Source organism: Cebidichthys violaceus, unplaced genomic scaffold, assembly GCF_023349555.1.
Source record: "Cebidichthys violaceus isolate CVI_PGR_0920_01 unplaced genomic scaffold, fCebVio1.0.p SCAF_25, whole genome shotgun sequence".
In the NCBI taxonomy this organism is placed as follows: Eukaryota; Metazoa; Chordata; class Actinopteri; order Perciformes; family Stichaeidae; genus Cebidichthys; species Cebidichthys violaceus.
In genome coordinates this window covers 2,335,061-2,362,586 of record NW_027176428.1, presented here as the reverse complement: position 1 = coordinate 2,362,586, position 27,526 = coordinate 2,335,061, and the positions used below count along the sequence as shown (strand labels likewise).

The window sequence follows — 27,526 nt, the reverse complement described above, 5'->3', positions numbered from 1 at the left end:
ACACACACACACACACAAATGCAGGAGGGGTGACGAGCTGACTGGGGTTTGTCAGCACGGCAGGGGGACGGAGCCATCTGTCCCAGTGAAGGGTTAATCCAACCAAACGCACAGGCCGCAGATACCAGCATTTTCCAGTCCGTAAATTTGTAGCTACAAGCTGGCAATGTTTTTTTGTTTTTTTGGCGTTTTAGTTTTGTGGGGAGGAGGATGGATTGCAGTGTGTCATCCAGCCTTACAGACACCCCAATCATCCCACCTGATTGTCCCCAAATCTCCCCATGTGGTGGTGGCAGGGAATTAAACATTGACGGGGACAGTTATAGAGATGGGTTTTCAATGATTGGAACGGATGCCTTTCATTTGGGATGGAGTGTTTTGGGTTGGGGGGGGGGGGGGGGGGGATTGGGGGGGGGTTTCACTGCTCCGGCTGGCTGAGAGAGGCTCGTAATGAAGAGACGATTCACACACACAGACACACCACAATGAGATCAAAACAGGCCTTTCTCTGGACCTGTGACGTGCGTCAATCTTTTTCCCCTTCATAAGCAATGCTTTCAGCTCTAAATGGTTCCCATTCAGGGGTCTGAGGACCGGGGGAAGGCAATAAAAAGAGGGAGATTAGAAGAAGAAACAAAAAAAAGCTGAAGGGCAGTAGTGCAGTGTGAAGCTAAATCAGCCAGAAACTGCCTGAAAATGCCCCCCGCACACACACAGCCGGCCTTTGTCTTTTTATTCTTTTATTCCACCCAGGAAAAAAAAGGCACCATGGGCCAAGCTGCTACCTACAGCAACATGGAAATGGAAAAGAGAGGCTTTAAAACGGTACATTTAGAGGGGCGGGGATGGAGATGAAGAGGGGGGGGGGGGGGTCATCTAGACACGAGATGGATCGAGAGGGAGAGAAAGAAAGAAGGGAGGATGAAGGAGAGGCAGAAGCTAATCTTAGCATCCAGGAAGCTCCAGACAGACAAACAGACAGGCAGCAGTTTGCTGCTGGAGGTAATGGCTTCCGATAGGATCAAGCATGTCAACAGATGCACATAGCCTTAATACAGACATTGCAGAGCTGGAGCACTTCCACCACAAAACACACACATACTGTACATACGCACACGGGAAGTGACAGTTTGCACACACACACACACACACACACACACACACACACACACACACAAACGCACGCATACCTGAGACAGACAGACGCAGACAGACACACACAGCTTCCGTTTGACCACAACACATCAGCCTCCATTACTGCCAGCAATGTGCCTCCGTCTCCCTCGCTCTGCTCCTGATGCCTTCCGCCTGATGCACAGCACATCCTCACCCGCCTGCCTCTCCATCTCTCTCTCTCTCTCTCTCTCTCTCTCTCTCTCTCTCTCTCTCTCCATCCCAACCCCCAACCATTAAATCACAGCAAACCCTCGGCATCCCCTCTCGAAATGAAACACAGGACAAAATACCTCAGTTAGGGAGAGGGGCTTCTTCTCCTTCACCTTACAGTCCACAGAACAACACCACGTCGGCAGGAGACAGAGGGAGCAACAACACAAAAAAAAAAAAAAAAAAGGAAAAAGATCCAATCAGGTGTGGATGGGAGGAAGGAATACCAGCGCAGATTTACATTTCCTTCTCCTTTCCAGCCTCCTCCCGTGCGTCTGTCCTCTGTCCAGCTTTGGCTTTGTGATGCTAAGCTAATGGGAGCTAAGCTAAGCAGCATCCACACATAGGCTTATAATGCGCTCCGTCTCATACCCACACACACGCACACACACACACACGCAGACCAACGTTAGGCTTCTGTCTCGCTTTCTCACTGACTGAGCCCCGCTGTCTTCAGTCTCACAGGCACCCGCCCACCTCTCTCTCTCTCTCTCTCTCTCTCTCTCTCTCTCTCTCTCCTGTTCCTCCATTCTTTCTTGTTCTCACAGATCCCATCACTTTATTTATTTTGTCTCTGCCCACACCTCTTATTCTTTTAGCCCAGACACTGATGTCCTCGCACACGCACACACACACACACACACACACACACACACACACACACACACACACACACACACACACACACACATGCTTTGGGTGTTTGACAAGTTCCAGACAACTCATCCTTGACCAACATGTGAAGAGGACAGGAGTCAGGAGGAAAATCCGTAGGTCAAGTGAGGAATAGACAGAGTTGAAATAGCTGTGACACGAGCTGAGCAGGAGGGCATGGACTTTATACGGCTGTAACCGTATGCATGTCCACAAAACATACCAGCAATATCAGCAATAATTACAGGCGTTAAACACGGGATAGTAACACAAAAGCCACCACGGTGTTAGTGGGAATGAGTCTAAACTACTGTATGGATGAATTCCAAAAGAAGGAGCTCTATTCATACAGGATTCAGCATTACCCCCCCCCCCCAAAAAAAAGAAAAGATCAACACTGACCAACTGGTCTACATTTGCATGCACAAGTTAAAGAAAGAAAGCACACGTTGGGTTCTTTTGTTGTGCTCTATGGTCAGAGGAGGGGGTTGGGAACAGCAGTGAGAAAATGCAAAACACAGGAAGGCCAAAGGTCATGTGATCAGCCCTGCTCTGTCAGAGACCCTTTAAATGTGTCCCAAATCCACACTTTGTACTAATTATGTGAAGGAATTCACAGGAAAACTAAGAAGACTTAAAGATGCTATGCGGATAACAAATGAACTTGATTTTTGAGTGTAGTGTTGACGGAACCTTTTGGTCCACAATGCAACATGTATACGACATAAAGGAGGTGAGATAACTCCAGAAACGTATCAGAAAAAACTAAAATCAAGTATTTGTTACTGTAAACTAATTGCAAAAACATGATATAGTTTATAACATACACTATAGTTGGTTTTGGGGAGCTCTTTGAGTGGTCGCAATACACACCAGGTCAGGGTTTGTGTGGCTCTAAAAAAAAAGTCAGCAACCAAACACACAGTTGCTAGTTGCTCTAGCTGAGTCAACGCAGTCCAACACAACAGCAATAAACAATTGATTAAATACATGAATGAGTGTTATAATGTTCAGTGTAATGGTGTTTCTAATATTTGATCTCCCCTGAATGATATGAACTGGGGACATAATATTAGTAATTCATAATTATTAGTTTTGTTTGTTTCAGTACTTTAATATTGATAAATTGTTTATTGTTAGCATTATGTCATATATAATGACATCACAAACGGTTAGTGGTGTGACTGTCGGACTGAAAGGCTTCCTTATCTGCAAACTCATGTACCAGGTTAGTATGAGCTGCCGTTTCTATAAATGGAAATTAACCATTTGTCAACAAGATGAGGATTAGGGCACAAATAAGCATTCGCATTTACAAATATTTCCTATACTGCCTGTACCGAGTTTCTCAAACTACCTCCATGCCTACCGTCGTGCATTTGTCAGTGATTGAGTGTGTGCATACAATAGGAGCGAGGCTGGGGGACTCCACCCATCATTCACTCTCTGTTTGACAGCATTCCTTTGGCTTCTCCTGATGCCGTTGGCTACACACAAAAAAAACGTCCCCACCAGCATCAATGCAGCCGCTATTGTCTCCGTCACAACCTGCAGCATGCTGGGATCCCCTCGTCCACATGTAGTCAAACTGATACTGGTGTTGAGCCTCTAGTCGCTCCCAATGGTCGTGTATGTGAACCGGATTTCAAAGACATTCATAGGGGATGGAAAATGTCAACGTATATCCCAATATATAAAGTAAACTTAGTCTATCAAACATGCACAAAATGATTTATGAGCCTTGAAGGAATAGTGAAACATTTTGTACACAACTCCTGGCTCTCACTTCATATCTAACAGACAGATGTGGTACAGGTGTCAATCTTCTCATCTAACTCCTGTGGAGGGAATAAGCATATTTCTCAAAATCTCAAACTAGTCCTTCAATTTAAACAGAATGTAGACATATGATTTGTTCCTACCAGCTAATAACAACCAGGTATTAATATATGCCTACGTATTTATGAGGGAAAACAAGCTCATGATGTCAGTACGTATCAGTAGCCTATAGCAATAGAGTGTCCTTACTGAGAGTCACGTCAGCTGTAGGGTGAGGTTCAATGCCGGGCGAACCAGTTTTTGGGATAATGTATTTCAACTGAGAACTGATATAACAGGAAGGACACGTCACTGGAAACACGTGCGAATGTGCTTACCTAGCCTCGACAAAAACAACATCCGTACCTTGTGTAATGCGTTTCAAACAGCGGACACTCACACAGGATTAGACGGACACACAGCCCCTTCCTGCCTGATGAAAGTCAACAATCCAAAAGAGTCGGAAGTTCACTTCTAAATCTTCCTTTAGCTTTTACTCCCCCATCTTGATTCGCCACCTTCTGCTGTTCAGGAATGGCACAAGGAGTGACAGCAGTTCTTTTGTTCAGGTGACACAATGTGGTTGCATCAGTGGATACAACCAAACCCAGAAAAGCTGCTTTTGTATAAACTGTAGAGGCACACACACACACACACACACACACACACACACACACACACACACACACACGGCCACATCAGATGGCACGCCAAAGCCCCACACAATCACAATTCATACATGTGTGCATATGTTTATGTTAGCTTGGCCGGCTAGCTAGACCCGGCGTTGATTTGAGTGTGTGAGAGTGTTTTTGCATCTCTCCATTCCCTCTTTTCTTCTCTCTCTCTCCCTCTCTCTCTCTCTCTCTCCTCTCCACCCATCCCCCCCTTCTTGCCCCCCTCCCACACCCAAACTCCACTCTACCCCACCCCCATCTGCATCCCCGCGGCTTCAGCCCCCACCGCCCCTTCCAGCCGTCCTCTTAGCCTATATACGGGTCGTCAAATCGTCGGTGCTGCTAGCCGCGCGGTTCATCATCACGCACGCACGTGAACGCGACCAACTCTGCAGCTCGCTTTGAGAAGCAAAACACCAAACCATCAGCATCACAACAACCACAAGCAGACGATACTGCTACTTGCCTAGATGCAGGGTAGACCAGAGCTCCCTTTTTCAAGACTCGGAGACACAGAATGCTGAGCTTTAATATCGGGTACAAGTCTCTTCTCCTCCTCCTTCTTCTTCTCCTTCTTGCCACTGCTCCGATCAAACTGGCAGGAAAAATGAGAGAGAAAGAGCGATACAGAGAGAGGGAGAGAGGGAGCAGCAGTGGCAGCGAGAGGACGAGAGGCAGCGGTGTCATGAGTTGGGGGGGAGGGAGGGGAGGGATGGATGGAGGGTTGGTTGGTGGGGATAATGGGAGATTGGGAATGCTGAACGCGCGGATGGGCTGACCACAAGGGAAGCCGACGGACGCCTCAGCAGATGGGGGAGGGTGAGAGTGCTGTGCTTCACATTTGAGCAGGGTTCTGGGAGCGACTGACTTTTGGGAGATGTGAATGAGGTGACCAGTTGATGTTTACAACCAATTTCATGAGACGTGCACATCTGGAGAGAACTACCTGGAGGTACAGGTCTGGTGTGCTTCACTGCGCTACACATACTGATCCTTTATCAGGTTATTTCTTAGATGGTCTTTATAGTGTATGTTGGCTACTTTTTGAGCTGGTTTCAGTTGTTGGTTTGCTGAGGTATTGGAACGACGGCATGAATGGGTGGCACAGAATAAACACTCACTCACCACCACAGTGAACTGTGTTCAATCCCGGCTGTGGGGCATACGGCGTGGCAGTCCAACCAACACAATTGGAAGTTCTCAAAAAGGTGGGAAGCCAGTGAGCGATCATCTTTGGAAACTTGTGTACATTGAGAGCGAAGTGGAAACCGAAGTCAAATTCAGTCATAAATAGCCAAGCTACCGCAATTCTTTTTTCCCCACCCAAACCAGATTTTTAATAATTGGCAGCCCCCAAACAATTGATGAAATACAGATATTCCTGTGTTTTGTTGTCTCGTTGATGATGAGGGCGTACGGTCCGCAGTAGAAAACAAAATGAAGAAAAGGAACTGGTACCAAAAGTGAGACGAGTTGTCTTCCATTACATCACAACACAGATGACTACATTACTGGCTTATTGAAGAAAACAAAATTCCAGACAACAGCTTTAAATTTGGAAAGTCTGGAATGTTATTATATATTGTTTCTGCTAAAAATATTTATCTCGCTGCTGCAAAGCTACTGAAAAACAACCAGTATTTTCAATCACGCCCAGTTAACAAATACGCAAAATGCATATTTTCCATAATTTAGTCAAACTCACCAATTACATATGTGAGTTTGGCTCAAATTCAGTCAAACAAAAAGTCACCATTTTGCCTGATTTAGAGGCAGGAAAAGCCCCAACATCCACACACTTCTCCATCTGTTTATCCACCTGCTTGCAGTGCATTAATCACACCCACACACACACACACACACACACACACACACACACACACACACACACACACACACATGGACAGTGCTTTGAAAAACCTTTGGACATACGTCAACATGGACACACGCTGACCTCCCACGGTCACAGGCCAACACAGTCACAGCAAATCCATCTCACTTATGCATCAACAGCACAGAAAATAAACATATGCATTCCTATACAAAGCCTGTATTGGTCTTGTAATACTCTGTGAGTGCGAAGGGCATGAGGGAGGACTTATTCATAGACGGAGCCTAGTGTCCTTCCGTAACAGAAAGAAGTAAAAAAAAATAAGCTGTAAATTCAGTGTTCCAGTGAGTGTTTCACAGTCCTCTACGAGTGCATGACAACAAAAACGTAACAGTCCTATAAAACATATGGCCTGGGGAACACCTTCATGCTTTGTTTACTGCTAGCAACACCAGGATCTTTTACTAGTGTGCCATAGACCACTCAGTGATTAAAATGGCCATAATGGCCAGATCCCCCACCCTCCACCGGTGTCTGGCTGACATATGGCAGTGGAGGTAATACAGATAAAGTCCCTTAAACAAGCCTCCTGAATACAGATAGTAGTTTGCGTGAGAGAGCCACGAATAAACTAATTGAAAAGCCAACAGATGAAAACCATTAAGGGGAAAATCATGGGAATGGGGGAAATGAGAGGTGCTGCCTTTCAAAGTCTGAAATGAACTGCAAAACAAAGAACCCGATATGCTCGTGCTTAGGAAAATATATGAGGATGGAGAGGGTGAAAAGTAATTCCCAACATGAAAATTGTAGCCGTACTCCAAATGTGTTTATTGTAGAAAGCATGATGCGATATGTCTGAAGTGCCCTCACGTACTAGTAAAAGACATGCAACTACTGCACCACAGCTGCAAATACTTGAATTCAGTCAATAGTAAAGTGCTGTAAAGGAAACAAGTTGAGATAGAAATGGCACACAGCCCAGTCATTTCTTCTGTTACACCTCTCATCTGCTTGTTCAGTCTCTTCCCTTGTTTCTCCGTCTTCACTAGTGAGGCATGCTGGGTCCAAAGCCAGCAGGGTTTCCGACTCCGGTATTGTGACAATAATGAGCCTGGCTCTGATTGGTCCACGCAGTTGATTTCGGTGGTGTATGCAAATCGGGGATAACACGAGATTGGCATCATGCAGCATTGTTCACCAGCCTAACCCTCTCTCTGGTTAAAGAGGGAGCTGCACAGTTATGGCATTCATTCCTCTGCTATTATGGCGCTAATGCCACATCCTTAGCACCAGCAGCATCTTCAAGGGTTGTTTTTCATAGCGGGGAAGAATGAAGCACTTCAAATGTCTACTTCAGCCTTTTAGCAGCAGCAGATACAACAGAAATATGCAGCATCAAAAAAACAAACGTGCCTTTAGATCTTAGATATCGACAGTGAGGAGGGGGAAAAAAAGAGTGAAAGACACAAGCCTCTATTCCTGGATCACACAGCCAGCGCTGGCAGAGGAGATACTGGTTAGTGATTAAAGGTGAGCGACTTGGATGAAGCCCCAACCACCTATAATTACCGGTGCCACTGATCCAGCGGACATGAGGTACTACTAGCCTATTCACTGTGGAGTCACCGGACGTTTCCTCCACCTGATCAGACGATATTAATAAAGCGAGCCCTGTGCTGGCTAGAATGGGACGGAGAGCGGCTGACTTTGTATCAACTCGCTGCCTGTTATTGGTTTGGAAGCCCGTTGTGGGATGAAGAGGGATGATGTGTGCTTAGAAACCGATCAAGATGAGGTCGGTTCCAAGGAGGGTACGAAGGAATCACCCCGGCTAACTGCACGGCCAATATCGGTCAAAAGGCAAGCGGCACTGTGCTCGGATTAGGCTGAAATAATCTGATTTAATTAGATAACCATCCAAAGTGTCTGTGTGAGGCAGCTACACTCACAATCATTGCTTGGATCTAAAACTGAGCACGCCTGGAGCTTGGGGCAGTGGCTCAATCTTACCTCGTCTATGTAAAAAAATAATACACAATAACATTCTGTGTGTAAAGTGTGTAAAAAGCCACCGTATCATCAGGAACTGAAAGAATGGCTCACATAAATGCTGGGAAATGGAGAAGACAGTAGAGCAGCGAATGACAAAACATGAAAGTGAGGGATGACAGTTGAGTGCAGAGAACGGTCGTGGACTCACAAGGCACGGCGTGGCGATAGAGGTTGTCTCGGATGGTCTGCTGCAGTTCGTGGTCAGCCGAGGATTTCTGGAAGCGCTGGCTCAGATAATGCTTCAGGTCCTTGTTCAGCTTACTTCCTGTCATTGCGGACACAAACAGGAAAGCATGTGGTAACTGCATCAAAACAACAACAACAACAAAAGTAAGGCTAGCAGAACATCACAAGAGTCACACTGGCCGCTGCTATCATTCACAGCGAGTGTGTCAAACGGCCACACAGTCTGGCTCCCACAAAAAAATTTAAATAATAATAATACTGACGTTTATCCTGCGACTACAGCAGAGCTAGGTGCTGAGTACATAGCTGTGAATTGTACACTTGCCATTGTCACTCAGAGGGGTGGCTGGCTGCAGACTCTCGGGGCTAGCCAGAAGCTCTGCGGCTAGCGCTGTGAACCAGCCCTCCTGCCGCTACGCCATCTGGACCTCAGACACACATTAGGCTACTGAAGGGCAGCGCGGCTGGAAAGTGACCATTTTGTGTGCGTGTGTGCGTTTGGGTTTGAATGTCTGTGTCCATTACATCCATTGCCGGATGACAACAAAACATGTATGATGTCACACAAACAGAGGAATGAGAGAGCTTGCCTGATGAATATGACAATGCAGTGATTTAAAAATTAATAATATTACTGCTTTAGGCCACAACAAACATCTTATCACATTCTATATTACTACGCGTCTCATTATTTATTATCCATATGATTTATCTCCCATCTTTGCAGGGCTGCTGAGACCATTTTTCGTTGTCTTGGGCAAACAACCAGTCATAAAAGGCTCTGGATCCTGTTTCCATGGAAACTGTGTGTGTGTGTGTGTGTGTGTGTGTGTGTGTGTGTGTGTGTGTGTGTGTGTGTTTAATAAAATGATTGAGATTGTTAGCATAGTACAGAAGAAGCATTCTGCACTACATGATTGTAGGTTCTTGAAATAAAAATACTATTAAATCAAAACGTGCACATTCCACAGACGGGATATGACTACATGTTTTATGTTTATGTGACCCCAGATGTTGTCTGTCATTATCATATCATATCAATATAACTACAAAAGTGGGAGGGAGGCAGAAATTAAATTATGGTTCCCTTTACTACTTATCAGATTGTTGACTGATAAGGAAGCTGGTTTGGAAGCTGTCAGATACACACTGCAATTAAAATGTCAATATCCAACTCTTGTGGGAACCTGTCTTTACGGATGTTCCAAAAAGTATTTTCGGTTATGCTTTTGACAAATAGTATTGTCTTACAATGTCAACTCTCTAAGACACATATCTGAATACTTGAATTTTGTTTCTCTCTCAAAAAAAGGATGACTGGTATTTTTGTAAGCAAACAATTTACATTTCTTGTAAAGTTCTAAGCCGGATAATGTATAGTTTATTAAATGTTATTGTTAAAAAATATATCTGGTTTTATTACTTGTTAATATCACAGTTACTGTAAGAGATTAGACTTTTCTAAAAAGGTATTGTGAAGTTTCTTACGACTCGAGACAACTTCGGTGAATGTCTACGAACATCCTGTCCTGAAGTCATGACTTACTTATTTGATGGAGCATAATTATTCTCATCGCTAACAGACGATGTGGCTGTTTGCTAAACCGTCTGAGAGGAACGGTTTGGTCTTTTCCCCGGTGTCTCAGCCCCTCCTGGCCCGGTACCATTGCTGTGTTGTAATCCTCACAACAGGTCAGAAGCCAACAGAGAGCCTGAGGCACGTCCTCTACTCCAACTACTGGAAGGCATTCCTCGCTAGCAGACCCCCAACAGGCTGCGTTACCCCATCACAAAAATACTTACAGTCATACAGTTTTGTCGACTCATCGATAAGTTGATTTAAACTACTAGATCTGTAAAACTAAGTTCCGCCGTCATACAAAAGCACCACTTTAACTGTTTACCACAGATGTGCTCAGAAGCTTCTAGGGAACAAGTCATTCAGCATGAAAAGCATAATACTAATCAACAAAAAAAAAATCTTAGTCGACTGAGACAAAGTGTCTCTATACATTTCCAGGCTAAAGTGTAATCTTTTAAAAAAGATCTCTTCCAAAGGTTTTTCTACTTTGTGTTGGAACATGGGCTCACAATGGTGAACCATTTGATTTTAGATGAGTGAGCTACATAGTTTAGTGATTTTTGTCATTCACAATAGAGCGAGCTAAGGGGATGCTGACAAAATTTATAAAAAAGGAACGAAATTGACTGACTGGCTGAGTGCTTTGCATAGAAGTCAATTCTTTGGTGGGTAAGAAGTTCTGAGCACAGTTCACTTTGGACCGTGGACTGTGTGAGCACTGTGTAAGAGAGCTAAGCCTCCTGTGTAGTTGCTCGATCACTGGCGTGCAAACAACAGCACCACGAGGAGCTGTTACAGAAGCTTTAATCCGGTTCTGTACTCTCTGTCCTCCTCTCGCTCTCCCTTTATGCATGCCTATCTTAAAGAAAAACAACGCTGTGTTAATGAAAACACGCATAAATCCTTCAAAGGCGGAACAGTGTGAATGAAGGGGCCCTGAAGGAAGTGCTGCGCTGATGAACGAGGGTGAAGGTAATCACTTAGGGACGTGTCGACTCGGTAGATAGCGCAGATATCTGTCCTCCAGCTGTTTTTGGGCTACTCTCGGTCATGAAGTGCTGACATGGAACATGTGGGTGTTTACTGATCAGCACCTGGTATGGATTTATTGATGATGAATGAACAGATGTCCAATACTGATATAGACCAGGTTACTATTATAACTGCCCACTCGCTTTCCACTGGCCTGCGCTGAGGTGTTAGCTGGGACCAAAGCATGCATGAGGTCCGAGGGTCGAACTTAAACTCATTTTGCTAACATAATATGTTGTTTCTGGTCTGAGGTCAAATTCCTCTCCACCACATTTCCTTTCTCTTTCCTCTTTCCTGTCCACTACCTAAAATAACAGCAGACTACTTTAAAACCACTCTCTTTAAGTGCTCGAGTTCAGTCGTTTGGTTGGCTCCAAATTAGGTCTTGATTGGTCTAACTGTAGTACAAACAGAGTCGACTGTGTTGTCAAAGAGATCGATGTCCTGCGGATGCTTCACCAGCAATCTGTCACCCGTCTTACGTGCGAGAAGGTCAAGAAGATCCCCACTCACCTCCATTTAAGCCTTTAAGGCAGCTCGTCAGCCCCTTCAAACCAATGGCGAGTACCTTAACACCATAAGCCCATTAACTGCTACTGCTTTGCTACTGTGTATGGGCAGAGTAGGGGTGTTCGATTTAACAATATCAGATTGTGAACGATTCAAAATGTCTCCATTATCTGTGCAGCGTCGCTGCTAAACAATTAGCTGAACTAAACTGCGAGATAAAAATATCCACAAATTGCAGTAAACTCGCTATCTCTACTTTAGGCAGCCAGAGTCGTGGACGAGAGAGGATTAGATTGAGATTGCCACCATTTAGCATTCTGTTATTGGCCCTCTGAAAGCTTTGTTTCACTGAGGCTTAGGCTCTCCACACAAGAGAGACAGGTGAAGTGAAGATGACGTTGAGGACAGTGGTTACAAACAGGCTTAGTAGTGAACAAATCGCTGTGTCCAGCTCGACCAGAAAATATTCGGTTCAAACACGTCGATGTTGTTTCGCCCTCATTGTTGTCCAGGAAGTTTGCCCCACTGCGCGGGACTTCCTTTAAACAAAAGCCTATTCATTTCTACATTGTCAGCAACTGCTCATATGGTAACTTTGGAGGCAATCTGGCCTTGTGTGCTCTGATTAATTTGACATGCAGTAAACATACAAGTCATAATTTAGTTTCAAAGAAAACTCAGCTTCTGGTGTTCTTCAGTACCGCTTTGGAGGAAGGAAATAACGGCAGTGACAGCCAAAACGGCTTTTAAAATGACACTTTTTCGTGCGGTGGATCTAATTTATGCGTGGTTCATGACATGATAAATATTTAGAAAAGTAACCGATAAATATTTCAAGAAATTTTAAAGTCTTACATTTGAGAACAGACTTTGGTTTTGGGGGACTATTGAAAACATTGAAAAAGGCTTAAACACCAACTTGAATAAGAATCGTGATAACATCAACGATCATGATCCTGCCTGAAGAAATTGTGATATCATATTTTTGCCATGTCGCCCACCCCTAGGACACACAGCATGCTGGCCCTGATAGCAAACAAAGGACAATGCACTGACCCAAAATGTAGACGTGGACTGACTACAGTAGACCACCCTAAAGAAACAACAGAGACGTTTAAACACCTCAAACATCTTCTTCTAGTTTAGATTGACTGGGTTGTTTAGTTTCTGAGGCCTCATCAGGAACTCATTTCCTCTCTTTTAACGTTATTGAAATATCGTATAGTACTTTCTCATGACCAACTGTTTTGGTGCATCGTTTAATTCATTGATTATCTGAATTCAATTCAACCTTTAGGCGACAAATAGCAGGCGCGCAAGCAGCAAGGCTCGGTTGGGAGAACACTTGGCCCAACGAGCGCCCACCCAAAGCCCTCTGCAAACAGATAATTAGAAACGACATATCCTTCAAACACAGCCCACCTGTTATAGATTTTCCATAAGCCCCCTAAAAAGAAGCAAGATGTTGAGACGGAGACATGCGATCCATGGCAGAAGGGAAGTGGGGGAGAAAGAGAGCGAGGCCGAGTGTGTCACACAGAAAGAGTACATCAGTATGAGCCACACCACACATCAAAAGAGTTTCAGGAAATGTGAAAGGCTCCGCTGCTTTCTAGGCATCTCCCATTGAGCCCGGCCCCGCACCCCTCAGCTCAGACCAGCCAGCCACGGCCCCCGCTCAGGCATGCAGGGCCAGACATGGCACCAGCCAGACCCTCCAATAGCAGCCCACTAATTCACAGCAGGGGAAAAACCCAGACTCCATTGAAACTCTATCCTCTCGCTCGTAGTGGGAAAGGAAAGGTTTGACCGATTTCTGCTGATTTGGAAATGGCGGGACTCACGGAGCTGTACGGGCTTTCAGACGAGCGGCGTCGTTACATAGCGGGACGAACCCGGTGACTCAAAAAAGTCTTTGTATGTTCCTGAAATCAATCTGTCTTGCGTGTATATTGTAGAAAAGTAGCTGAGGTCGTCGATTCAAGACCTGGGCTCAGGCCAGAATCCAAACTTACTTCCACTTCATTACTTTCACTAGAAGAAGCCAAGCAATGGAGGCTTTACATGGTGTATGTGCAGGTCCACAGAAACATGCACATACGAACCAGGATCAGCCTTTTTCCTCAAATTACTGTTTATAATTTATATGCAAAATATTAGTCCAGCATTTATAATTATAATTACGTGTCAATTCAATTTAGACTTCTGAAATCCATCTGTTCACCAGACTGAAATATTTCAACACCTATTAGATAGATTGCCATGATTTGTGGAACAAATGTTCATGGTCCCCAGAGGATGACGCCCATCAGCGTCGGTGATCCCCTGACCTTTCCTCTTGTGACGCCACGAGGTTCAAATCTTCGGTTTAGTGATCTCTCACTATCCAGTGGATTGTCTGGTGCCTTTAATGGTTCCCTAACATTTTCTCTTGCACCACCAGCAGGTCACCACATTTACGTTTCTCCTGATCTGACTTTCCCTCCAGCACGAGGGCTCGTGGTTTAGACCTGGGGAAAAAAGCCTGTGCATTAAGTGTTGTCGGAGAATGTCGTGTGCACTAGATTCTAATTACATGTACCGTTGGTAATTACAATGCATGGCGTGCCCTGCAATAAATCGCCCTAATGGAAAAGGTCTTTATGCAGAGTTATCTAATGTTCTAAATGTTCTAACACCAATCAGCACTCTGGGCGACGGTAGACACAGTCACCCTCTTAACACAAAGCACAGTGACAAAGCAGAAAAGACAGTCATATGCCAGAGTGCCAGCCTTTTTCTTTTCTTTTTTTTTTTTTTACACTTAGCCAAGTCAGATTTGGCAGCGCCGCCGTGTTTGGCTGGGCACTGAGAGTTGTATCGATGTAGAATACACAAACAGTCTGGCATACAAGGTAGCAAATATATTTTTTCTCCATTTCTCTCTTCAATTGTCTTTTTAACATCAAGGAACATGTTGCCAGGCGGAGGCTATGATTAGAATAACGTCTTCTTTCAGTCGGCTGTTTATTGCTAAATTTAGATTCTCCAAAGTGGGACATAGTAAAGAAGTGGGCTTTAAAGGCAAATATGTGCCATTCAAAGCTGACCTACTACTGTACAAGTGTAATGTAGCTATGAGACGAACACAGGCTGTCCAGAGGCTTGTCTTAAGTAATCAACTCCTAAGTGAGCGGTCCATCCATGGCTCTAGTTAATCAGATAATCTGGGCTAATCGCCATTTAATTGATTCAACCAGCAGCAGCTATCTACAGTTAACATTTCCATCACCACTGATCAGAGCTTAACCATATGTCAGAATGATTAGGGGCACGTGGAGAAGTCAGAGAGAGCTCAATCTGACCCTTGATGGCTGATTAGGGATTATATTCCATATAATATTATATATACATGTATTTATATTATAGATGAGTGATGACTAAACCAGCTTAGGTAGATCTATCCACACCAGCAGAGTGTGTGTACAACAACTGAAACACTGCAGCCAGATGAAAATGATTATAGAGGAAATGCAACAAAACTTAATTTCAAGCTCTCACGTAAAGAAGTGGACAGAACAACACTGTAATCAGTAGCTCTTTGAATAAGGAGTCTAAGTTCAGCACACAGGTGTGTGTGTGTGTGTGTGTGTGTGTGTGTGTTTGTGTGTGTGTGTGCATCCCTGTCTCTGAGCTCAACACCCCCCCCCGCCACGTTCCCTCTATTAAATGTTGGCTTGCATCACACAGCAATGGCCGGGCTCTGTATCCATAGCAACAGCTGCCAGATGAGTACAGACTTCAGTTCGAGGTGGTGACGATCACAACCAGTCATGGTCTGCTGCCCCCATCTGGACGAAGAGAATATTACAAAAACAAAAAGGAGAGCTCTTCCAAAACAGAGAGATGATGAGCAACACTGGTATACTCACTAATGCATCACAGTGTTCAGTATAGATGGGCTCCTCAGTGTGATGTGACATCTTTAGAAGACTTTAACACCACAAAAACAACCGCGTGGAACTACATATACGCAGGTCATATTAAGTTGAAGCTTAAAAATAGGTGCTGTGTGCTTGGGTTGATGGTTTGGCATGAGCTAAGACTGTCTATTCCCTCAGAGGAAAACACAAACTATCATGAGCCATGCCTGCTCCTGATCATATCATAAACAGGACCTGAAGTGGAGCTTTTTTTTGTCAGATTGTAACAGAAATTGCTTCAGAAATCCGTATCTGCCCAAGGAGAGAAGAAATGAGTGAATAATTCAATGTCCCTGAGCAGCCGCTATGTGTGAATCTTGAATTAAGCACATGACCGACAGCAGTGATCACTACGGCTCACTCTGGAGACAGTCACAGAAGCAGGTAGAGTCTCGTCAGAACAGACGTGGAACAAAACAAACTCATTTTTATCCTTCTTCATCCTCGTTCGGCTCCTTGTTGAGACAAGATGGAAAAAAACCCATCGGACCCAAGACGGTCGGGGTTAAATCACCGGTGCTCTGTCAGACCGTCTGTATGGTTGTGTGTCCTGGAGCGGCTCGCCTGTTTACTATGTTCCAGATTGCTTTCATTGATCGCGGTCCTCCACACAGGCAAAAGAAATCCCCGGAGGATTCATTTCAGCACGTGCAGCAGCAAAAGGGCTGCAGGAGGGGCGTCAATTTCCCTGCTGCAAGCCGACAGTGGACTGAGAGGAGCGTGTACATGGGACTGTTTATGGGTCCGAACATGTGTGTGTGTGTGTGTGTGTGTGTGTGTGTGTGTGTGTGTGGCTATTTCTTAAGTCCATTATTCACACAACCAAAGCGCCTATCTAATTTGGCAAACATCAGCATCCGCTAACCGAGGACTCCGACTCCATAAACAACAATACAGCACCTGCATTATGATTTGTGGCTGCTGAACAGAATATTAGAAGTTGTCTCTATGCTATTGATATTCTTGTGAGGATACATACATATAGGATATAGAGTATGAGCCTCTACCATTGAAGCTGTCTCCAGAAAAACTTGTGAATGAGAGGATCCATCATCCACTAACACAAAGGATGGTTTTTCATTCACTGTCGAGTATTGCAGTAGATTAGTGTCCGAATTTATATTTAAAAACCAAACATATCAAAGACAGGCTAACCTCTATGGTCCTTTACATCCGGCCACAACATCTTTACAAAACACAAAAAAACTAAGTGAACCATGATAAACATTACCCAGTAGACATCTCCCTGCGGCAAACTCTAAGGCAGAGGTTTGCCCAGCTAACAATGTGATTATTGCCTGACTGATGCATAAGCCGGGTAGTTTGCATGTAATTACCAGTGTTGTTGTAAAGGCCACCGAAACTAGGCAACTCACACCAAAACAATCTAGATTGATAAATGAGAGGACAAGAGGACAAATATGTATGTTTTTTGTGTTCCCTTTAAATAAAATGGAGAACATGCAAACCACAGGCACGCTTTAAATTACATTCCCATAAAATCCACAGAAAGCAAATGAAGATTCCTCTAAATTCACCTCTTTTATTGGCATATATACTGTATATGTATATGTATGTATAAGTGTACCATGAGACCTTACCATGAGTCTGAGACCGGTCTCAAGTACTACAGCACTGGTAATTACCTCTCTATCACGGCCACTCCTCACTGAGAGGTGCCATTTCAACACCAATGGGAGTATTAGTCTCCTGTGACAGGCCAGCTGATTGGCTCCTAGATTTAAAACAGGTCCGGCAAAAAGGGGCAGATCAGCACTTTTACACAAAGACGGGGGACATTAGGATGAGAGACTAAAAAAGACGGAGTGAGAGTAGGAATGATCAACAACAGTTGAGGATGACAAGAAAGGCTGAGGAAGAATCAATTTTGTGGGAGTGAGAGAAGGTTGATATGAAAAACTAATAAGTTCACAGTCAGTGAGAGATGTGACAGCGAAGGCCTCAGTGTGTGTGTGTGTGTGTGTGTGTGTGTGTGTGTGTGTGTGTGTGTGTGTGTGTGTGTGTGTGTGTGTGTGTACACAGAGAAGACATCTAGACACTGATAAGAAGATCCTGGGACACCGCGAGATTAAACCTTCACACACTTCAACTGTCATTTAGCAAAGTGCTCCTCAAACACAACCAAAGAGGCATGTGTCAGCAAAAACATTAGGCATTGGAAGTCTACCATCAATACAAGCAGCAAGGCAGCGTTCCTCTGTGAAGCATCCAATCCATTTAGAAAATAGAAGAATTCTCTACTTGATGTATTGATTTAAGTACAGTATAATTTAAATACCATGAACAATAAGTTTAGAAAAAGAAGCTAAGAGGGCATGCTGTTTTCCATCAGTCATACATGTCTTATTTTTGACCAATAAATATAGTAATTAAGTAAGTAAAAACAATAAAATATATATCCAAATTAAAGCAATCCAGAGAGAAGATATCACACTAAAAATCAAGATTAAGACCGTCAGCAAATTACCACCACAGCTACAAATGAAGTACTCCACAAACGTATGACTAAGCTGAAAATGTCCACGTTCATTAGGCCCTCACAGCGCTGAGAGATGTATTATCATAATATCTTCTGGCCCCTCTCCGCCCTTATTCCATTTCACGGCAAGATAAATGGCCAACTGCTGGGGTGCAATCAGAGGCAGCGTGCTAAGTCACCCCAGTCCCACAGTGCGCTGACAGAGCGACCGCTGGTCACAGCCGGGGACGGAGCGCAGGGAGGGAGGGAGGAATAACAACAACAACAACAACGGGAGGAAAGACGCAGAAATTAAGGGAGGAGGAGATGGAGGCTGCATGTTAAAAGCGATGGGGGGGGTGTAATAAAGAAGGAATGTAAGATTAAAGAGAGAGGACCAATCAGAGACAGACCAGGAGTGAGACACGTTCCTCCTGTCTGTCTGCAACTGTACAACCAGCTGTTTGGGTCTCTGTCTTCATTGCATGTTTCCTGGCTTCTAATTGGCCACATGGGGTAGAGTCGGTTATTCTCTATGATTAACAAGGGCAAGCTCATTAACTCTGCCACCAGGGGGCATCTGTCACTCATTAAGGGTGAGGGACAGCATGCACTGTGTGTGTGTGTGTGTGTGTGTGTGTGTGTGTGTGTGTGTGTGTGTGTGTGTGTGTCTATGCTTATACTGTTTACTGGAGAGTGTGAGACCTGTGGTTGTCCTGTAGTGTGTGTGTGTGTGTGTGTGTGTGTGTGTGTGTGTGTGCTGTGTGTGAGAGAGAGTGTGAGTGTGAGTGTGTGTGTGTGTGTGTGAGTGTGTTCCTGTATAACTAAGCAGATTCATCAATTCATCTTTTGAGCTGATCTGAGCACAGATCATGCATCAAAGTAACTTTACAGAGGAAAATAAACTTCCTCTGCTCACTCAATGCATTTTTGTTTTTAATCAACCCATAAATCATTCATTCTATAAAATGTCAGAAAAGAGTGATAGGCCCATCGCAATTTCCCAGAGCCCAAAATATTGTCTTCAAATTTCCTGTTGTCTGACCAGCAATCCAAATCCCCCAAATATTCAATTTAAAACAGAAAAAGCCGTAAATCGTCACATTGAAGAAGCTGAATCTAGAGACTGTTCGGCATCGATTAACAAAATCGTTGGTGAATACTTTTCTGTTGATCAACTAAATAATGTATTGACTAATCATGTCAGCATTTACAGACATCATCGTTGTTATTCATGCAAGGTATTCTCTTTTTCTCTCTCTCATCCTTTCTTCCTTTGCCTCTTCCTTTCTTATATCTCTTAACCCCCCCTCCCTTGCATCCTCAAAACACTTATTTCCTTCCCTCATCCACATCCCTTGAGCTGCTGTCATCTTCTTCAATCCATCTTTCCATCCGTCCGTCTCCATCATGCCGGGAGAGGGCATGACTGACCCACTTTCCTGCCCCTGTCACGCCGCTCCACTGCTGACTCAAGACGCGCTCAAGATGTTGTGTGAATGCACAACTGCAGACGTACAGCCGTGCTAACGCGGATGAATACATCTGGCAACACAAGCATACAAAAGGGACACTCAAACACACCACATCTGCTCAGTGGTCTAATTTTAGACGCAGGATGGGAGCACACTAGAACCGAAGTAGAGAAAAGTCTATTCATCGTGTCTGACGGGACAAAATAAAAACAAAATCATTTCAGACTTTGTCCACAATCGTCATCCCGGTTATTCTTATGTGAAGTCAGACGACACTTTGCGACACTTTGAATCCACAATCATGTGCAGCAATGTTTACATACCAGGTTCTCTGCTTTTGACACAAAAGAAACTACCAGAAAAAGCAGAAACATGCATACAAGTACACACACACACACACACACACACACACACACACACACACATTCAGAGCTGTGTGTTTCGGGGTTGTGGGCTAATGGGGCAGCAGTCACTGCTGGTTACGTCTACAGTCGTTTCTGGGTCAGCATCAGGCAGCGCTCATCCAGCGCTGCATCCCTTAACAGCTGACTCCAGGCCAGACATGGAGGCAGGCCCAAACACACACACACACACACACACACACACACACACACACACACACACACACACACACACACACACCTATGTGCACAGAAAGGGTAACATAGTTGTACCACTAATTTATAACCAGTAGGGGCAGATAAGTACAAATGGTGCACTTGTTACAAAAGAGACATTTACTTAATACTCAAAGTAACAGCACCCCAGAGCAAAAAGTATGTAAATAGATAAACAAATGAATACAAATACTAAGAGCTACTCAGTTTCATCTAAGATAAAACCCAGCACACCTCAACACTATGAGATGTGATGAGCTGCATGCACCCAGTCACCCACAAACCTCTTCACACACACACACACACACACACACACACACACACACACACACACACACACACACACACACACACACACACACACACACACACACACACACACACACACACACACACACACACACACACACACACGATGAGCGTGGAAGCAGCTTGAGTGTCAACATGAGAGGAATTCATGTATCAATTACTCCACATTGTACTCCTGTCTATGCAGCCATGCCTTGTGAGTGCATATGTCCATGTGAGGCTGCATGCGTGCATTGTGCCGTGTGTGTGTGTGTGTGTGTGTGTGTGTGTGTGTGTGTGTGTGTGTGTGTGTGTGTGTGTGTGTGTGTGTATGTTCACAGCCTGTGAACAGAAGCTCACGCATATTCAGATATGAGCTATCGGTGGTGTCCTAGCACGATGAGCAAGATGAAGCCTGGTGAACCATGACAAGAGCTTTTGTGTGTGAGTTAGGGGGAGATAATTGTGTGTGTGTGTGTGTGTGTGTGTGTGTGTGTGTGTGTGTGTGTGTGTGTGTGTGTGTGTGTGAGTGACTGGGTTGCTCAGCTCTCTCAGCACAACGCTGTCTCGAACACTCCGTATTACGACGGAGGCTCAGGCTGGACCGGGCCGCCGGTTCTTAGCAGCCTTAATCCACCACAGAGGTCTACTTGTAAAGCAGCGCTTCTTAAGAGATGAATAGAAATACAACTAACTGCCTCTTTTATGTGATCAACGCTGGGCAAAACAAAATCACCACATAACTCAGATTCAAAGAAATTCCATTTAAAGAAATAGTTAAATACTTTTGGGATAATACGCTTTGTGCCAGGCATTGATACCACTCTCCATATCTGTACGGTAAACATTACATTAGCCTAGCTTAGCATAAACATCATTGATATCAAACTACTGACATGCCTTAGGTTTTTAGCACACCATCTGCCACTTTGCATATGAAAGTGTAAGTTCATTTTTATACTGAATTTCATAACAAATATGGCGGAGTTATGCACACACTGAACACAATCAAACGTGTTTGCCAGTGGGGATTCCATTTGTTTTATTTCTTTGGTTATTTTAATTTTTTTGACGATGCATAGAAAATGAAAGTTGTTTTTAAAAATTGTACAGCATGTGAACAAAATGGTAAATCTAATTGAAATGTTATTGATCCATTTCATTTGAATATTTGTCAGGGTGTGCCTTGTTTTGTATGTCACTTTTAGGGATTCAAAATAATAAAGTTAAATACCACACCCATTCTTAGCATTTCCTTATTTTGGCTTTTTAAAGCTTCCATATGCTGCTCTTAATAGCAAAGTATGTCACTGTTGTTAACTGAAGCAAGTGATCCACCACGGACACATGGATGATCTTTATGTTCACATTAACTTCTTACTTTTTTTAAAAAGTTGAACCAATAGTTAGACATATTTGTACTCAGCCTTGTAAGAGCAGAGAACATCACAGAGCGGTGTGCCGCTGAGCCAAAGCAGAGAGTGGAGCGGGGCAGTCCTATCCTCCAGACAGACAGGATCAGCTGGCTGGAGACCGGCAGCCAGTAATCACCGTCGGCAGCTCACATTGTGCACGATCACGAGCCTGAATGTAGCTGTGCAAATGTATTCCAAACTCACAGGCTAAAAACACCGGGGGCCAGATCCCCCCCCCCCCTCCCCTACACACATAGTACACATAGTATTAATAAAAAAGAACATGCTGTGAGAATGTGGCCACCTCACGCATACTTCAGACCATGTGGTTCTCTAAAAGCAGGCATAGTGGCCCCAGGTCTTGTGCCCATCGTTATACACACACACACACACACACACACACACACACACACACACACACACAGCTTCATCTTTCACTGTGACAACTACTACTCAACAAAACAAAGAGATAAACACACAGTGAATACATCGATGCAAAGGAACTGTAATGTCAGGTTTTTTCAGACATTCATCTGTAAGAAGAAGAGAAATTTGGTGAGCGGCAAGTGCAGGAAAGGAATGGAGTTCAAGGTCTCAGCTGCAACTTTTATGAGCACCAGCCTGAGTTTGAGTTTGAGTTTGAGTTTGTGACTCGCGAGGAGCGAAAGAGCTCTGCTGGTGGATGTTTCAAAGGTAGGAGAGCTCAGTTGGACTTAGATGGAGGCAGGTGGGGAATGACAGGCGAGGAAGAGAGGCCAGAGGGAAAGATGAAGAGTGATAGAAAGAGAGCTGCAGGAGCACAAAAGAAAGGACGGAATGATTGGATTAAATTCCAGATACTGTATGTCAGCCTTGATTTCTACAAAGAACTGTCGTCAAGACCAAATTTAAAACGAAGACAAAGAAACAAAGTGGACAAATCTAGCATATTTCCAATTGTTTGTACCTAAAAATAAAAATCTGAAGCTAAAATTGGGCTGTCGAGTGCTCTATATTTAAGGGGCACTCCACTGATATTACACAGGAAGTGTAGTTTCTCCTCATCATGGGGCGTTACTACACAGCCTGTAAAAACAGTTGTATGTCTGCTGTGGCTCTGGAGGAAGCCTTCAAAAGTCAGAGAAAAGAACCCCGATGATGTCATCCGGGTTATTTTGGTTTCTAGTTCAAACAGAAAGCTTGCATTACACATGATACAGAAGTTTTTGAGTTGGACCAATATTAAGAACTAAAAGTAGTGATATCCCAGACTTTGCTGGTTTGATTTGGACCTTTTTTAATCCGTCTCTTGCAAGCTTTCCAACTTTATGTAAGAGCACAAACACAGTAATCTGTTAGTACGTGCTGAACGTAACTCTCGACAAAACTTCAGACAAGTCTATCCCTCCTGGAAGAGATAGAAAGTAGGATAGAGCAAGAGGAAGATTTGGAAAGGCTGAGAGGATGATGGCGAGGCAGGAGAGGGGAGACGGGGAGGATGGTGAGGACAAAAACAAGACACAACCAAAAAAAAAAAAAGAGTGGAGGGACGAGCAAAAACAGAGGAAGAGGAAAGGGAGGAGAAGGGCAGGGGGAGTGTGCCACAGATGTGCCCCCGCCACCCGGGAGGGGAATGTGCTGAGTGGACAGAAACGCCCTTCTCTCACTCACTCTCTCACACACACACACACACACACACACACACACACACACACACACACACACACACACACACACACACACACACACACACACACACACACACACGTAGAAGCACCACCCAAAGCAACTACATAGTTTATAGACTGAAGATGTTAATCACATGCTTCATACACTCACACTGAATAAAGGCTCACTTCTTTCCCACTCCAATACTGTTGGTAACATTATTCATTACTCATCTCACGACATGAGCTGCTGCCAGTAATTAGAAGGTAAGTTACTGAAATCAAAATGATGTGATTACAGCAATGCACGAGGTAGGTTTATCAATGGTATCGATGAGTAAATGGATTCTTTACATAACAAATGACCTTGATTGACATTTAATTATGCTGATACCTGTTGGTCATGTGTAGCAATGCACAACCAAAATGTGTACTTTATAAGAATGTCAATGTATACGCCTTCAATTGAACTGCTGAACAGATTGTATCCGTCTTTTTGTCTGCTCTCCCAGCCCCTATGAGTAGAGATGACAGGTGGTCTTCTATGCCAAAAATATTTATGCACCAAAAGTAATATAACTGTGTCCACAGGTGTCATATCCATGAGTTAAAATAGATCTGTTCCTTGAGAAGACCTCCCCTTGTGAGCTTTATCGTGCTGCCGCTTCACGTTAGCTTTATCTACGGTTCCTTTTGGAGAGCTGTGAAGGAGTTTTTTAGGAGATCAAGAGTAATGGGATGGAAAATGACAGTGACACAGCCAGCTTGGTTGCGGTGAGGGCTCAAGGGATTGTGGGCCATTAAAACGGGTGAGGAAAAAAAAGAGATGTCGTCATTTTTACATTGGCAAAAGAAAAAGTTCCATCTGACTTAAGCCTCTGTGACTTTATATGCGTGTTATACAGAAGACTCTCCACCCGTCCACCTGACTGCATCACTACTGCTACCATCATCAGGTGTCTGGTATGCAGACAGATACTGTCACCCACTGTTTAAATATTATTCTAAACCCTCACTGAACAGACAGCAGTGCGGAAATGTCTGCCTCATTCCTCATCTTCATGACTTCCTCTTCTCTTTTGTCTAAAGTTTGTGGAATGATGGAAATTCCACATCATCCTTATTCCTGTCATGGTAGGTGGGTTAACAGGAAGTGTGCTTCGCTGTAAAACAACAATCTATATGATGTGTGGGGGGACAGGGGTCGCACATTCATCATCATATTACATGTGTACCAAAAACACGGCAAAGGCAGCATTTTTCTTACCTGATGGAGGAAGAGTCATTATCATCATCATCATCATCATCATCATCATCATCATCATCATTGTCAAGCAACATCAGAGAAACCAGGACCATGGAAGAGAGACAAAGAAAGACAGGGAAAGGAAACAAATGTTTAAAGTTGTAACGCATGAGGCATTTCTGTGTGACATGTATTCTGTACCTATGGCAGGAGTCTGTTGACATGCTAGCTTTAACGGCGCTTTGAGCTAAATGCTAACGTTAATGGTTATGTTCATATGCAGGTGCTTCACAGATGTAATGTTAACCATTGTTCTTTATCTTAGGTTAGCATGTCCGTAGCTTAACATCGGCTAATTAGAAATCAAAACAAAGTACAGCTGAGAATGATGGGAGTGGTGCTAGTTTAAGCAGGTATTTGGTCTTAAACCAAAGAATTGGACAAATTAAAATTTTGACCTAATGATGGTGCTAGATGATGAAGTTAAGAAAACTTAAATTGTTGCTGTTCCTCCTAAGGAAGGACATCAATGTCTGTGTCAAATTTCAAAGCCATCCATCCAAAAGTTGTTGAACGTCCCTCTAAACCACATATGCCGACCTCATGGTGGCACTTGTGGTGTCAGGGGAATCACTTAAGTCATTAAGAGTCATCCTCTGGGTGGACCCCACGATGTACGTCTGTACAAAATGTCATTATAGCTATCCACAGTCACAAGATAGGCCGACTATCTCAACCCACTGACCAACACCGCTATCAATACAGCCATGCCGCTAGTGTAGCGAAAAGTGTATTACCCACAGCGCTTCCCATCTATTGTAACTCCTACATAAATATTAAAAAGCTTCACAGGGAAAATAAACTGCACGAGAGCAAATCCAGATATCGACAAATTGAACCCGAGACCAAGATAAAACTAAGATCAGTTATGCAGTGTATTGATCCTCTGCATGCATTTTGCCCAAACACACAACCCAACTGACGGATATGCTGACTCAGACACTTGGCGTCTAATAATTGCTTTCACAGACGACGCATCGACTAAGACCGCTTGCAAAGTAAGCTGCTAAAGTAAACCGAGGTGACGCTCATGGGCGCGAATAAAGCTTTCACTGTGTTGTGGTCCAGCGCCGTGAGCATCAGAATTTAAAAAGGGGGAATAGGTGATTAGGATCCTGTTACAAATCCTCTTTATGTAAGAGAATTTATCCTCTGTAACCCAAGACCAATACTTAACGGGTTCCACACTGAACACCATCACAACACGCCGTCGCCGCAGGTCCTGGCAAGCCTGAGGAGCCGCAGATGAAAACGTGGGTCGTGGTGGAAATTGACTTGATTTTAATGAAGCGGCGAGGGCTCAGGGTGTTGATGTTAGCGCTCGTGCTAAGTCCCGGGCACAGTCAGAAGCCTCAGCGCTAACTCAAGAAATGTGCGAGAGCCAGACCCAAAGCTAACATTACACAGAGCTGAAGCTGCTGAGGCTTACGTACGTGTTTACCACAGAGGCTGGCTGGGCAAATGGCGAGGTGCAACGCGGCAATCCTCTCAACTCATAAAAGCTAAAGAAAGACACAGAGACTCAGCAGCACACAGCTAAAAACACAGCAACACACACTTGGACACGTGCACAGAAAGTCACATGGGGGGAAGGAAAAGGGTGGAAAAAGATACATGGCATATAAATGTTAAGTTGCATGGACTAGGTGCATCACACATGCAAATGCCCTTCACACAAATCTCTCCTCCTTAATTTGATCTCAAACAAAGTTAGATATAAAACAGTTATTCTTAGCAATTATTATTTCAACCAAGAGCATGTGCTTTTTTTTTAGCAGCATGCTGTCAACACAAGTCAGCTGACACCTCTCGCAAATCACACCCACCGAGAAAGAAAGAAGACTAAACAGAGGAGAAACATCCGACAGGTAAAGGTGAGAGTCGCGTTGATGAGAGGAGCTAATGCTTGTTGATGCAATTCATATTTTTTCAAAAAGCTGGGGCGTGCTCTTCATTTCTGCCTCCTCAGAAATCGTGCCTCATTAATCATTGTTTTTCCTCCGGCAACTGTGGGTGCAGGTGAAGCCCAGATAATGATGCCGACTTGTAATGAGAGAGACACAATTGAGCGGGAAGAGATGGAAGAGCGAGAAAGAGGAGTAGACGTTAGCAGAGAGTATGGGGGGGGGGCGACGACGACGACACCGACGGGCTCATCTAGAGGAGTAATCAGATAAGCAGAGAGAGGGATGAGGGAGAGACGACCAGGAACTCAGAAGTCAATTTTTGAGACTGTTGGCTGTCAGACACGAGGCTCCTCCTCTCTCTCACTGAGCTAGTCAGTCAAAATGATGCATTCAGATCAATTCAAGTGAAGGGCGCCCCCCCCCCCCCACCTCTCTCTCAAACACATTCAGGTTCTGCCTCAGTTTTTCAGTCTTGCTGATCCAGCTGAAAATGTGGTAATGAGAAGTTGTGGGACTCTAGCTGTGTTTAAAGTGTGTGTGACAGAGAGAGAGCGATGCTCTGTTGTTAGTACCAGTGTCAGCTCCAGCTGCTAGCTGACAGGGCGGGGGGGTAGAGTGAACGGTCAGCCATCCCGCCCTCCCTCTGTAACAACACAGTGACGGAAAGCAAAGAACTGGAGGACATCAGGACCACCAGCAG

General features: G+C 44.3%; 1 protein-coding gene across 7 annotated transcripts in view; it reads right to left on the bottom strand.

Moving 5' to 3' along the window:
* magi1b (membrane associated guanylate kinase, WW and PDZ domain containing 1b) overlaps positions 1–27,526 on the bottom strand; it is a 121,521-nt gene that overhangs the window by 59,363 nt on the left and 34,632 nt on the right. For all 7 annotated transcript variants that reach the window (XM_068720426.1, XM_068720429.1, XM_068720427.1 and 4 more), the window contains exon 2: positions 8,570–8,686. In XM_068720426.1, the coding sequence (XP_068576527.1) occupies positions 8,570–8,686 (117 nt within the window). The remainder of the gene's footprint in view (positions 1–8,569; positions 8,687–27,526) is intronic.